Raw genomic sequence first — 15,357 nt, forward strand, 5'->3', positions numbered from 1 at the left:
ATGATTCTTTCCCACACTATACAAAAAATGAATTAAGCCTGCCTGTTGCTGTTGGAGGTTTTCTGTCTGGTAAATCATAATTGTCACTGGGACAGTAAGTTTAAGTTCCCCTTTGAGCTTTAGCTTCTCTGAAAAAATTTTATGTGCTTATTTGTACATGCATTTCTGAGCTATTGCATTTTTTGGAGCTTTGAGCGACAAGCCTAAAACAACTCAATGCTCAAGTGTGAATAGACACCATATAATACGTTGGGAATCCTCATGTAGAGGATTAAAGTGATTCAAAAAGCCCAGGTGTGAGCCAGGGCCTAATGAAGGATAATGTTTCAAATAGCATCCTTAAGCACAGTAAAAACTTAACAGGGATTCTAACTCTTCCCTTACTTTATCCCCAAAAAAATGAGTACTGGCTGGACTAGGGCCCCTTCCACATAGGGAAGGTTCGGTTGTAGTCTGCTTGCCCCCTGCTGAGCAGGCAGATGACTGGTCTGTGTCCACTCTGATTATGCAGAGCGGACACAGCCCTGTCTCCTCTCTTGGCGGTCGGATGTAAACAGACTGCCTTGCCCATTTACACCCAACTGCCCTCCGATCCGCTACATCAGGGATATGCAATTAGTGGACCACCAGCTGTTGCAAAACTACAAGTCCCATGAGGCATAGCAAGAGACTGACAGCCACAAGCATGACTCCCAGAGGCAGAGGCATGATGGGACTTGTAGTTTTGCAACAGCTGGAGGTCCACTAATTGCATATCCCTGCGCTAGATGGACAGGGAACAGATCCCCATTTGCCTGTTTTTTAGCAGAAAGGGATTGGATGGGATGTCAGCGAGTGTAAACGGACATATGTCCATTTACACCCGCCACTCCATAGAGGAGACTGGAAGGTCAGATCAGATCCACCTGAAAAACTGACTTACACTTTAGGGAGTATTACTTTACAGATTTAGGCCAGCTTACTTTGGCATCCTTGAATCAGTCACTACCATGGCCCGGCTAAAATCAACTCTGAGATCCATTGGCTCCAAAATATGTTGAGCAGAATGTTTCTGTTTGCGAGCCTCCTTCCAATTCTCATCTACAAAGAAAACAATGTTGGGTAAACACGAGAGCCAAATACATAAGCAGAGTCACCTCAAGCTAGTATCAGCTCAACATTACTATTTGACACACTGGCATATCACTCACTATGCTTGCTGTAGAGCAACTGCATACTGCTTAGTTGCACATCAAAACTCTCATAGGCCCGGGACATAATATCTTCAATGCTGTTTTGACCTGCTTTCAGTTGGGGGAGGTTTGAACGACTTTTGCTGGTCATCTCCAATGCAAAGAAAAAAAAAAAGGAGGAAGAAGATGTACAGTTTTAAGTATAGTAATAATTAAAAGGGTTTCAAATAAACAGTGTGAAAAGTATAAAGAATTAAGGCAGCTTAATGAAAGGGACAATCAACCCAATAGTGATATTTAAACAACAGATAGAACCTGGGGGGTGAGGAGTGAAATCTTTATGACATAGTTCCCAACTCCGGAGTTCCTACCCACCATCGCATGTTTCAGCTCCTCCTGCTGCATACTTCACCATATAAAACAGTATTACTGCAACATCTACTACACAATGATTTTTTTGTTGAGTTGATTGATCCTATAATGCAGATGTACAAAACAATTCAATTGGGTGGTTTTTGTGCATTTTCTGAAAGCACACCAAAAAGTCCTGCACACAGGATCTAAATCAAGTCTATGGCAAATCGCAGGTAACTCACACAAAAACTGTGGGTACACTGCACTGCGGCCAAAGCACAGATCAGTATGAACCTGGCCAAAAACAAAAGATTTACTTTTGTTACATTGTTTACACAAGACAAGCCATTTTTATGCAAATATATATCAAGTCAGCTCATATTAAAAAGTTATAAATACCTACCGATAAACTACCTAAGTCCAAAATAAGCAGGTTAGATGTACTCTCATAAAACCCATTTTGAGGAACAAGGATGTACGAAGCCTGGAGGTTGATTTTTAAATCAAGAACCTTCTGTGTCTCTATAACATACAGGAGCCCTGGAATTAAAAACATAAATCACTAAATAAATTTTTTCCAAAGAAGTGAAATATTACTAGTAAAATATTAGTGAAATATTGCTGTAAATTCAACAAATACTGCTCATTCACATTAAAGTGCTTAAAATGTCTTAGCAAGTAGCTCATAATAAACTCAACCAAATGTCCCCATAGCAGAACAGTGCCAAGAAAAGACCTATGCAGCCTCGGGAATATAAAGCCTCCAAGCTGTTGAATATGTGGGATGGGTTTTTTTGATTTTCTATTTCTATTTTTTAGGAGTTTCTCATAGGAGCAGCATGCTGTGGACATCTAAGAAATAGCTAATGACAGTGTCAAAAGCTATTTCCATAGAGACAATGGGGGAGATTTATTACAACTGGTGCACACAGAATCTGCTGCACAGTAACCAGCTTATTTGAACAAGCTGAAGTTAGAAGCCAATTGGTTACTATGCATAGCTGCACTAGTTTGAGTAACTTTCCCCCAGAGTGCCCTACGCATTTGTACACACATCAGTCTTATGCCGAACATAAGTTCAAATGCTTGTAAATAAACCATCACAGCTAAAGCACCAGGCTCCAGACATTAGCTCCAGCAGCTCAATAACATGGGGATTGTCACTAGCAGTGGATGGATTCTTTCTAAATTGAATCCATTCTGATATAGTTTGACAGATCGGAATTATTACCAACACAAGACAGAGGGCATAACTAATACAAGAAGGGATTTCAACATCTTATCAGTAGAGTCCCATGGTAAGTACACTTTCAACCCTTCTAACAATATCTGAATTAATGTAGATCACTGGGTTATCCACACTGGGCACAGACCACCTTTCAGCAAATTCCTGTACCTCAGCTCTTGGCTCAAAGGCAAAAGTCTTGAAAACTCCACAATGCTGAATCCAGTGCCTGAAGGTCAAATTCCTGGTTAGCCTTGCCATGTCCAGAAGCCTACTCACTATGTGAGTTTTCAAGGACTGCATCACACGGGAGGCTGTGCCAAGGCTCAGGACCTGAAAAGCATTCAGAGGCTACCTAACAGTACACAAAGCCCATTGCCCAAAAGACGCATTTCAGGCTAGCCTCGCAGTCCACTGCGATCCGGGTACTACATCTAAAGCTGTTGCTTCTGTATAGAGACTAGCTCAAGCAGCATTTCTGAAGTCTTGATTGATCTAGTCTTAAAGTCAAAAATAATTATGGTGTTTCGATTATCCTGAATGAAGAAAAAAATTGAATGAAAGAATAACAAGGCTAGAAAATATAGTTGGACATTTTCTCAACCGACTTGAGGAAAGAGCTTCCACCAGCTCACTAGCAAAAACAGAGCCATGACGGTTAAGGGTGAGATGTCCAAACCTCCTTAAGCATAAACCCAAGCCACCTGGCCACTTCATACCCACTTTCCTGGCTATCACTGGAATGTACCAATGCCGCAAGCATCTTTTCAAAACTTGCGACTTTGTCAAACACTGACTAAAGGAGAAGGATACTTGACACTTCCCCAACAGCAATATCCAACCCAATGTCCATATAGTCATTAGCACCTAACTAAAATCATGGGGTAACCTCCACAACCCTCCCCCCCCCCCCCGGTGTATGGATCATGCCACTGCATCTGCACTAGCCCCTAAGCATGCCCACTTATGCCAATTAATTTTGCATGCATGCGTGTGTGCCTATGTGTGGATATGAACAGCAGGGAGACCCTCCTGCAGGCGCAGCTCCCTTGATGAATCAACGAATCAACCACAATTATATTGTCCCCAGCGTATCATGTTTGTATACCCGCAGCAATGACCATATTGTATTGCATTTTTTTTTTATATATTTTTCTAAGTTGTGATGTTGCTGAAACTTGCTGTCCCCTGCTGCACAGTATTTACATCTGTCCAGTTATCTTTATTTTACTTGTCATATTTCTGCCATTTATGGTATTGCTGACACTTTTAGTCCCATGATGCACACCATGCATCCCATATGAGTATCTACACTATGTCTAAATATCGGAATTATTTTATTTAAACAGAAAAGTTTTTATTTATCAAAGACTAAAAATAAAGGGGGGGTATGGCCTAATCATGCATGCGTTGAGACATGTTTGAGCTGAGCTCCGCCAGCATGATCCTGAATCTATCCTGTCCTTCTCCTTTTAGACCTAACGACCGGTAACTTACCTGCAGTGCCTCAGTGTACCCTGGAATGATGTCGCCTCCTCAGAATAAGACTGACGCGGTCACAAAGCTCAATAGGTACCGCCGTTTGGATGGAGGCATACAGGCCAAAGATGGTGGCTCTCCATCCTCTCGCCCCTCCTCCCATGAGGCTGAAAAGGCTGAGATCTTGGAAGTGATTGCTGGCTGCTAGACTTCCCTCACTACCAGAATAGAAGAGGTGAAGGTGGACATCTCCCTACTCCGCCAGGATATGCAACATCTATGGAAAAAAGTTGGTGAGATGGAATAATGCCTGGATTGAGTGGAGGAAGCGCTCCCGTCCCTGCATGAGTCGACAGATCAGGCAAACTGCCTCATTGCTCAGATTCAGCAAAAACAGGAAGATTTAGAGAATCGGATGAGGAAAAACAACCTCCGTTTCATAGGGCTCCCAGAGGGTGAGGAGGATACAAACCCAGCTACCTTCCAAGAGGATTTACGCGTTAACACCTATGGGGTAGAGGGCTTCTCTCAATCGTTCGTAGTGGAATGGACCCACCAGATGCCTGCAAAGAAACCACCTCAAGGGGCACCTCCACATGTTTTCATCGCAAAACACCTCAAAAGACCGGGATGCTGTCCTACGACTGGCTCGAGAAAAGGGCAACATACCTCTACACAACCATCAAATCCTGGTGTTCCCCAACTTTTCCACTGAGGTCCAAAGAAAATGCAGCCAATTCACAGAAATAAAGGGGCGGTTACTTGCTCGCCATATGAAATATTCCATGCTATTCCCACGTCCATTTTTTTGAGGAACCCGGGGCAGCCACTGACTGGCTTGATCACACAAATCCTGCCTGAGCCGTGAGTACTACAGGGGCATCTGCTATCTAATATTGCCTTCTGCATACTTGATGCTGCCCATGTCTCCTGTTTTCCAATTTCACATGTAGGGGCACTTCAATCAATCTCCTTGCTGTTATGATGCCAGTGCTGCTTTCCCGTTCGAGTGCACCTGTTTTAACCCTTTGGTTGGGTAGCATACCTACCGGATTGCATCTTTCAATATACTGCATCGTAAATATATGGAACTGCATTACATGTCTTCACCACTGGTGGACATAGATTGGCTCTATGGTTCGACTTTTGTTGCCATTGAAACCTCTTCCCGATGACTACCTGCCCGCAGTTTTTGTTTTTGCCCCTCTGCTGGATTTTAAATTTTTTCCCCCCCAAGATTGCTACCCCATTAGGGGCCCTGATGTGTCTAATTGGGCCTATTTGGGAAATTTTCACTTAGGGGTGTACTCACTTTTTTTTTTTTTTTTTTACTTTATATCTTTATTAATTTCTTTTCAATTTAAACAAAACAAACATCATTCACATACATTATAAAAAAAAGGGGAAAAAAAACAATGGACCCCTTTTTCACTCATCCCTTCCTTCCAATACCTCCATCATTCACCCCTCCATTCCTCTCTCAAAAGTGTTCCTATCTCACTACTACCTGTTTGATGACCCTTCCACTTTTATGCATAAATACTTCCATTTTCTCACACCACAATTTCCAAATCTTGTCAATTTATTTTTAATTCCTCCCTGTCTTATATATATTGCCCTTTCCTTAAGAATTACCACGTTCATATTCTGTACCCAGTCCCTACTGGAAGGTGGTGCAGAAGACTGCCACTTCTGGGCTATAAGTTTCCTTGAAAGAGGCACCTTACTATTGCTAATTTGGTGTCTTTTGGCCTATTCCCTCCATCTATCCACCCCAATACACACAACAAATGTTCCATATCTATAACCACCCTGAATACCTGGGCTACTATTTCCACCACCTCCGTCCAATAGCGGAGCAGCTTGGGACAGCTCCAGAACATATGGATCATGTCCCCCTCTGTCCTACCACATCTGGGGCAGGAAGCATCTTGCCTTCGGCCAAACAGGAAATGTTTTTACGGGGTATAATATGCTCTATACAGTAAGAATAAGTGTGACATCTTCTGAGGTGGAAAAAGACACCCATGGTGCGAGCTCAAGAATCCTCTCCCATTGAGTTCCCAAGATACTACCCACATCTCTTTCCCATTTCTTTCTATACGGTTGTTCTTGTGTTCTCTCTCTTTTCACTTTTGTTGCCAGTGGTTTAGACATTATTGGCTGTGTGTTGAGTTATTTTGAGGGAACAGCAAAGTTACACTTATACGAGTTGTACACTTACTACTTTACATTGTAGCAAAGTGCTGTCTCTTCAGTGCTGAAAAAGGTATAATAAAATATTTACTAAAATGTGAGGGGTGTACTCACTTTTGAGAGATATTGTATGTTAGAGGCCCTGATCTCAAAAGGAAGACCTCACTCTTGCCATTTCTCAATTTGCAAAAGCCCCTGGATTTGATGGACTACCTATTGAGTTCTATTCCCAAGTTTTCAGACGTCCTGGTCCCCAGACTACTGTCAGGTCACCTGAGACCAGGTGACAGATGCACTCCGTAGGAGTCGTAAGTGCACCGCTAGGTAGTGGACCTTAGGATTGACTGCTGCGGATTGTACCCAGGGAGATTCGGGACACAGGTCTACAGGATCACTAACACAGATCCCAATGGGAGCTGGAGCATAGATTTCCCAGGGCGCGGAGTCTAAGAGCCAGCAGGTGTTTGCCAGAGCCTCCAGTGGTGAGGATGGACTTCGCTGCAGTCTGGCTCCAGGTCGCGGCCCCTAGGGTCTCACAGCTCACGCTCACAGTAGACTACAGGAGAAGGAAGCAGCAGGCTGCAACGACGGGGATAGTAAGGGGATATGGTAAAGGTCAGGGCAACTAGCAGACAGGAACAACAGAGTACATGCCAAAGGTTCAGGGACACAGGCAGACAGGGATGGTCAGGGACATGCAAAAGGTCAAGGTCACAAGCAGACAGGAATCGTTGAGAACACGCCAAGGTCGGTAACAGAGTCAAACATAGAGCACATGGCAAGCAGGAACCAGGAAGCCAAGCTCAATTCAGCTGTGAGGATACGGAACTGAAGAGCATACTGTCCCACAGAAGCGGACTCTTGACGGAGACGTAAAAGAGCGCTAGCCGCTGAGGAGACATGACCCGGTTCCTAGAAGATATTCTGAAAAAGTTTCAAGAAATCAGACAGGCTAGAAACCACTGGATCATTCAGTTCCCACAGAGGGGCAGCCCAAGCTAGCGCCTCGTCGGACAGGAGGGATATAATATATGCTACTTTCGCCCGATCGGACAGGAAGTTTTGGGGCTGAAGTTCAAAATGAATTGTGCACTGGCCAAGGAACCCCCTGCAAGCCTTGGAGTCCCCAGAGAAACGGGCCCGGAGCTGGTAGTTGTAATGAATGTGTGGCTGCGACTGATGCAATAGGTGCAGAGGTTGTTGAACCGAGGGTCCTAATGAGGCCTGAACCTGTTCAACACGGGATGCCAAATCCTGAAGGAATCGCATCACCTGGGTCTGATGCGATTCTTGGGTCTCAAGTCTGCGAACTAAGCCCTGCAATGGATCATCTGCGGGTAGCGGCACATCAGCTGGGTCCATGGCTGATCAAACTGTCAGGTCACCTGAGACCAGGTGACAGATGCACTCCGTAGGAGTAGGAAGTGCACCGCTAGGTAGTGGACCTTAGGACTGACTGCTGCGGATTGTACCCAGGGAGATTCAGGACACAGGTCTACAGGATCACTAACACAGATCCCACTGGGAGCTGGAGCATAGATTCCCCAGGGCACGGAGTCTAAGAGCCAGCGGGTGTTCGCCAGAGCCTCCAGTGGTGAGGATGGACTTTGCTGCAGTCTGGCTCCAGGTCGCGGCCCCTAGGGTCTCACAGCTCACGCTCACAGTAGACTACAGGAGAAGGAAGCAGCAGGCTGGAACGACAAGGATAATAAGGGGATATGGTAGAGGTCAGGGCAACTAGCAGAGAGGAACAACAGAGTACATGCCAAAGGTTCAGGGTCACAGGCAGACAGGGATGGTCAGGGACATGCAAAAGGTCAAGGTCACAAGCAGATAGGAATCGTTGAGAACACGCCAAGGTCAGTAACAGAGTCAAACATAGAGCACACGGCAAGCAGGAACCAGGAAGCCAAACACACAATGAATACACAATGGTTGATCAGCACTGTTGGCTTGCAGTGCACAGGTTAATATAGGGTTCCCTGATAGGGCCTGGGGTGGAGCCATGCTTAGAGAGGAGAGGTTATAAAAACCCCCAGGTGGAAGTGGCTTTCCTCTTAGTCAGAACACATGAGGGGAGGTAAGCAACCAGAGGAAGATCACTGCATAACCATGACAACTACTTGCCCTTTATCACGCTATATTCAAGGCCTCCATCCTCCCCAAAACTACGCATGAGGCGATTATAGTTCTAATCCATAACCCTGAATCCTAAAGGGCTATCACCCTACTGCAAACAGACATCAAAATCCTGGCTAAAATCTTGGCCTTACGCCTTTAATAAAGTTATTCTAACACTAATACATCCAGACCAAACACAGCATTTAATACCAGACGTCATTTTTTTTTATGAATCTCCAGGCTTCCCACGATCAAGTTGGTTCTAGAGTCATTGTCTCCCTTGATGCAGCCAAGGAATTTGACTCAGTTGAGTGGCAGAATCTGTGGCAGTGCCTTCGCTGTTTTGGATTTGGCCCCACTTTGTAAAATGGCTCACCATTCTCTATGATGCGCCACAGGCCAAGGTGGTGGCAAATGGTTGGACCTCTGGCCATGTCAGGGGTACCCCATTTTTCCCCCTCTTTATGCACTGGCTGTGGAGCCCTTGGCAGTAGCTCTCAGGGGACACCCAGATATTGGAGGGCTAATGTCTGGATCTTTAGTGGAGAAGGTAGGGCTATACGCAGACAACATGGTCCTTGATTTAGCCAATTCGGATCCCTCCCTCCTCACTGCACTACAAATCATTGAGAACTTTGGTAGGTTTTCAGGCCTCAAAATCAACTGGGACTAGTCCCAGATCCTCCCTCTGGATGTATTTCCCCCTTCCACAGACCAAGCTGCTATGTCACTAACCAGAGTTAGCACCTTTAAATACTTAGGAATCCAGAGCTACAGGTACATAGCTGACTATATTTCATTAAATATTGCGCCCCTATTTCAATTGATAAAAGCCAAAACACAAAATGTGGGCCAGATTTCTGTTGGGAGTAATGGGTCGCCTTACCTAAAATTATATTATATTATAATATATATATATATATTTTTTTTTTTTTTATGGCACTCCCCGGTTTACATTCCCCTTAGATCTTTTAAAACCATCAATCGTTTATCTGGGGGCCTGGCAGACAAAAACTGTCCTGGAGGCTCCAACTTCTCTGCGGGGCCTAGCGGTCCTAGACTTTAGTTCATATTATCTGGCGGCTCAGCTATCTCATCTTTATCATATTGATAAGGCTGATAAATCTAGATACCTCCCTTTGGTATGCCACCCAAGGGAATTGCGATTCCCACATCCGTTCCGTGACCTACTGCATGGCCTGCGTGGTTCGTTGGAGGCTCCGAACCGCTCTGGCCTTTTATTCCAGCACGAGTGGATATGGGACCTGGTGATGTCCAGGATGCAAATGACCAAGTTTCAGGTTAATACCCTTCTGTGGTACAACAACCTCCTCTCAGAACTTCTCCAGGTACCCGATCCTAGTGTATGGATAGCTAGGGGAGTTTACTTGCCGTCTCATGTCCTCCAGAATGGTAAACTCAAAACCTTTGACTGGTTGAAAGTGGAATTTAATCTTCCCATGTTCTCTTTCGTTTTCTCCAGGTGCGACATGCCCTACATACCCAGTTTACAGGTTCCTACCTAGACCTATCGTCTTTAGATGTACATGCTATAATCTGCAGCGATGAACCACACCAGCTCATTTCTTTTTTTTACAACATGTTTATTACCCCAGCTGCCACTAAACTTGCCTACTTGGCTAAAAACAAATGGGTTGATAATGCTGGAGAACTGGATGATGAGGACTGGGGCGAGGCTCTAGAAACTTGTACCCTCGTGTCCCCAAAAATGACGGATAGGCTGACACAAGTCTACATCACGCACAGGGCATACTTGACACTACACCGGAAAGCAAAATTCTGCCCCACATATAGTCCCGTGTCCCCCAAATGTCTGACTTCCACTGGTATATTTGGCCACCTACTCTGGCATTGTCCCTGCATTCAAGGATATTGGTTGCAGATTGTTCAGTTTCTATATGATCAGATGGGCTCCCTGATATCTCTAGATCCCAGGCAATGCTGTTGGGCATTTTTCCTGATACTGACATAGACAAACACACTTTTAGATTCCTGCATGAAACTATTAGTGGCAAGGAAGATCATAACTCGCAACTGGATTAAAGCATCAGTTCCTACATTGGCTGCTTGGATCGCTTAAATTAAAAATAACCCACCGTACAAAAAAGATCATCTACACCAATAGAGGATGTCTGGGTAAATACAATAACGTTTGGGACAGATGGCTACAGTCCTCATCTACCTGTGTTTCTTAACTAAGTACTATGCACTGTTGGCAAATATCAGTTAGCCAGTTACTGTTAATTTGGCTTTTATACAATATGGTCTGTAACATAAACAGTAAATAATTATCGCCAGTGTTTTTTTATCTCTTTTTCCTTTTTTTTTTTTGTTTTTGTTGTTAATTTTTCTTTATATTTATTATTTTGAATTGTTGTTCTCCTTTCGCTTTATTGAATCAGGCCCTCCTATTTTCATTAATTTACATGATTACTCTGTATACTTTTGCATAAAACTCAATAAAGACTCTTTTCTTAAAAAAAAGAAGAAAAAAAAAGTGTAAAAATAAAATGAAAACATCATACAGAACTGTAAGGCACACAGTTCATCAAGTCATACTATTCAAGACAATACTTGTACAGTCAGACTAATTAAAGAGGAAGTAAACCCTGATGAGTTTACTTCCTCTTTCATTCTCTGCAAAGGCAAAGCATAATGGACTACTATGCATCGCATAGTAGTCCATTATGTGTCACTTACCTGACACAGGATCCAGCGAAGTCGCCGCTGTCCCCTGTAGTCCGCCGCATCCATCTTGTTGGTGGGGTCGCTGTCATTCGGCGAAGCCGCGATGACGTCACTCCCGCGCATGCGCACGGGAGCAGACACGTGGCAGCTCCGTCGCTGAGAATGCCGCGCTCAGTGTGCCTGCGCGCCGCTGTCTATGGCGCATGCGCCGTAGACAGCGGTGCCCGTTTACGGGCAAATATCTCCTAAACCATATAGGTTTAGGAGATATTGCTTGGACCTACAGGTAAGCCTTAATCTAGGCTTACCTGTAGGTCAAAGTGGTTTGTAAGGGTTTACAACCACTTTAAGGCAATTAAGGCATATATCTATAGAAAAGTCGAGCATTAGAGTCTAATTCATTTGAATATAACCGGGTAGAATTATAAGAGGAAAGCACAAACCAGATGAGGAGATGGGAGGGGGTGGGAAGGGACGGAAATTGAGATGGGAGGGGAGGAGGGGGAGAAAAGAGAAAATATTATACACCTAGCACATCAGAATATACATCAATCTTTCAGCAATGGATTGTAACATCAGTTAGTAGATGGCTAGAGGTCTAGATTTCACCTATTTACCCCATAAATATCAGCATTTAATTAATCTATGTTCTAATTGTTGCAGTTCTGTCCCAGTCAGTGTTTATGTCTTGTGTATCCTTACCTTACCTGTATTCTTACCTTTACTGCAGCGAGTTTTTCACTTTATTTTACTGTATTTTATTCTATTGCATACTGCCATGTAATGATCTGGAAGTCGTCATCAGTCCCACCCACCCCTGCCTCTCATATAAACCACTTCCTACTCCATTGGTTTGAAGAAGTGGCTGGGCATGCTCCGAAACATGTTCCGCCCACTCTGACGTCACTTTTTGGTTGCCTGCTTTCCACGTTGGCCCTGACATCCTGGATCAGAGACACTGTGCTTCCCACCGCTGGTCGGCTGGAAATTACACCTGCAGCTGTCTTTACTTCCAGGAGGCATTCCCCTATACATCATGGATTCTTGTAAGTGTTTTAACCCTTTCTTGTCATTAAAGTGTTTTATTACTGCACTTAGAAGCACCTTCTTCTCTGCTTTGTTTTTCCTATAGTGTGTGTGCTTCCCTCTTCTGAAGTCCTGCTGTGGTGCATTAATCACATTTTAAGAGCCAGTCATGTACTGTTTATTAAAGACTCCTTGTTATCCAAAGCGCCCTATTCTATACATTCCTCAACCCTCATGTTGGCCGTAGCATATAGACGATAAAGAAATGTTGTTTTGACTATTTTTAATATTTTAGATATTTTTTAATTTTGCTGAGAAATTGCAGGTCTCTATTAGAGTGTGTATAAAGGCAAAAAACTTTTTTTCTTATAGAGTTGGGAAGGGTTAGAGCCTCTTATGTTTTTGTTGCTGTCTGTGTCCCCGTTGGGAAGATTCACTTCTCTGTTGAAGAACTTTCTGTTGAAGAACCATTTTCACTGAGACAGAAAGTAAGATGAAATCCAACATTTTCAAGATGTCACCACAGCAAGAGGTGAAAGTAAATCATCCAATGAAGAGGAGGGGGAAAGCTCCAAAACTAGCATTTTGTGAAGTTGGTCACAATTTGTGTTACAAAGACCCCAGGAAAGGATCGCATATTTAAGGTCCTATATGTTAACTCATGGCCACTGCATCTTTTAGATGCCTACAATTCACTGGGGGTACCGGTTTTGAATATTTTTTTTCCAGTTTACATATGTGTGCTTTCATGGTAGTCCAAATCAATAAAATAACTGCTCAAAAAAGCACATGCTTACATTATCTGCAAATTAAAATAACTTCAAATTAGAATTTTTAGATACCCTCTGGGCAAGAAATCCATTCCATACATATAATTTGAAATGCTTATAGATATCATTGTAAGGTACACTGACGTGAGTTACCTAGTTACAACAACTATACCCAAGAATTCAATGAGCCCAGGATAATTCATTCATAAAGTATTATACTGTATAACTATAATGTATAACCAAGCATCTGAAAAAGTAATGTATAACAAAAATACAAAAAACGAATTGTGCAATGTAGAATAAAATGATACAAAAAAACATGCTTGCCTGTTGAAGTTTTATCTCGAAACTCTTCTAACTTGGTTAAAGTGGCTGAAGTCAGTTGTTCAAGATGGACGTCTTGTGGAGGCCGGAAAAAATCTGCTAAACTGTTGATGGTTTTCTAAATATGGCAAAATACACATATTTAGAACAATAAAAAAAATTGTGAAAAAGTGAATCTAAAAAGTTAATCACTAAGATATGTAAAAATTATCTGAATGGTTCTTACAGCATCATAAATTATTTCTAGAGGTTGGGAGTCCACTAGAAGTCTCTGGTCTGCGCACTCATCCAAAGGATTGGTTTCAAACATAAGGCTCAACAATGAAATGTCATTGTCTGTTACAATATTCCGGGAAGACAACAGACAGGGAACAGACTTGGTCTGTGACATGCCAGTTATCTCAAATGTGCCAATTTGAGCTTCAAACCTGTATGTGGAATATGGGAGATACAAACATCAGCACAGAAAAATGATCCCATAAAAAAAAAAAAAAAAAAAAAACACTCATGGTCACAATCAATATCACTTATATGCAGCATAAAGAAAATGGAATATATTATTGAATGGAACATTGTTCAGCTGACTCACCTAACTGCTTGTGCTCCTGGGCGTTGTTTTAACATGGAGCTTAAGTCAGTTATAGCCAGATTAATCAGTTCAGGCTTTCCTTTATCTTCTCGCAACTGAATTGACATACTTAATAACTTTACACATAAAACCACTGCTTCATACTAAAAAAATAAATAAAAAACAGATACAGAAAAACACAATTAGAGTGAAAACATATTTCAATTGCCGAGTATCATTAGCTTCTCTCTCCTCTTTAAAGACATGGGTGAGCGAGATTGGAGTTGAGGAACTTGACTGGCCTGCACAGAGTCCTGATCTCAATCCGATAGAACACCTTTGGGATGAATTGGAGCAGAGATTGTGAAATACGCCTTCTCGTCCAACTCGTCCTTACCTCACAAATACACTTCTGGAAGAATGATCAAACATTCCTTATAGACACACTCCAAAACCTTGTGGACAGCCTTCTCAGAAGAGCTGAAGCTGTTATAGCTGCAATGGGTGGGGCAACTCAATAAGACTGTGATGCCATTAAAGGTCATGTGTGTGTAAAGGCAGGTGTTCCAATACTTTTGGTAATATAGTTGTTAGAGAGATGCTGGCCATGATGCAGTAGATAGGTGGAGGCAGAGGCCAAGGTGCATGTGTGGGCACAATTCCAGGGACAACCTTCCTAGCAGGCACGTCCGCGCGATCACCTATGTGCAAACGTGCGCGCCAGCGAATGCATGTGCGTGCCCCTTAGCATTGGTGCCAAATGCCATATAAAAAGGATGACAGATGCACTAGGGCCTTGCTGTCTGATCTGCAGCTTTCCCCTGTATCCTGCTTCTGTGTCTACCCTTGATCGAATTCTGACTCGGTTTCCTGACCACCCTGATATTCTCCAACCCTGACCCCAGCTTGCCTTGACCACTATCTCATCTGTATCTGCTTGATTCTGTTGCCAAACCTCTGCATGAACTTTGACCATTCTCTGCTTGATGTCTCTGTTGCACCTGATCTTCTGTGTATGACCTGGCTTGTCTGACTCTGCACCAGTCTCCACAGTACACCTGCATTCGCAAAGTACCTGCATCCACAGCCAACCAGCAGCAACCACCACTGCTGCCACCTGGCTCTCCCGCTTACCGGCCAACGGAGAACATCGCAGGCACGCTTATCCCACCGTGCTCTCGCACCCGCTGTTGAAACCTCAGTGGTCCTTGAACCAGAGCTGTAAGAGAGTTCTTCCTCTGCTCGTCAGGCTCTGCTCTAAGGTACGTGACAATAGTGTATATAGGTTAATTGAAAAGCCAAATCAAGTATAGATTGGGGCATACTGTATTTCTTTGCAACGTGTCTTCTTTCTTTTCTAACTGTCCAAAAATATTAAGGTCTGTAAGGCAAATGTGAGATATATATCTCACA

General features: G+C 43.4%; 1 protein-coding gene across 2 annotated transcripts in view; it reads right to left on the bottom strand.

Annotated features, from left to right (window-relative positions):
- VPS13A (vacuolar protein sorting 13 homolog A) overlaps nucleotides 1-15,357 on the bottom strand; it is a 327,166-nt gene that overhangs the window by 235,213 nt on the left and 76,596 nt on the right. For both annotated transcript variants that reach the window (XM_077474893.1, XM_077474892.1), the window contains exons 17-22: nucleotides 13,966-14,108; nucleotides 13,603-13,804; nucleotides 13,380-13,494; nucleotides 1,930-2,066; nucleotides 1,191-1,323; nucleotides 963-1,080 (exon numbers count right to left, since the gene is read on the bottom strand). In XM_077474893.1, the coding sequence (XP_077331019.1) occupies nucleotides 963-1,080; nucleotides 1,191-1,323; nucleotides 1,930-2,066; nucleotides 13,380-13,494; nucleotides 13,603-13,804; nucleotides 13,966-14,108 (848 nt within the window). The remainder of the gene's footprint in view (nucleotides 1-962; nucleotides 1,081-1,190; nucleotides 1,324-1,929; nucleotides 2,067-13,379; nucleotides 13,495-13,602; nucleotides 13,805-13,965; nucleotides 14,109-15,357) is intronic.

The sequence above is a fragment of the Lithobates pipiens genome, unplaced genomic scaffold (assembly GCF_037356315.1).
Source record: "Lithobates pipiens isolate NorthernLeopardFrog02 unplaced genomic scaffold, aLitPip1_a1.2 Scaffold_13, whole genome shotgun sequence".
Classification (NCBI taxonomy): Eukaryota; Metazoa; Chordata; class Amphibia; order Anura; family Ranidae; genus Lithobates; species Lithobates pipiens.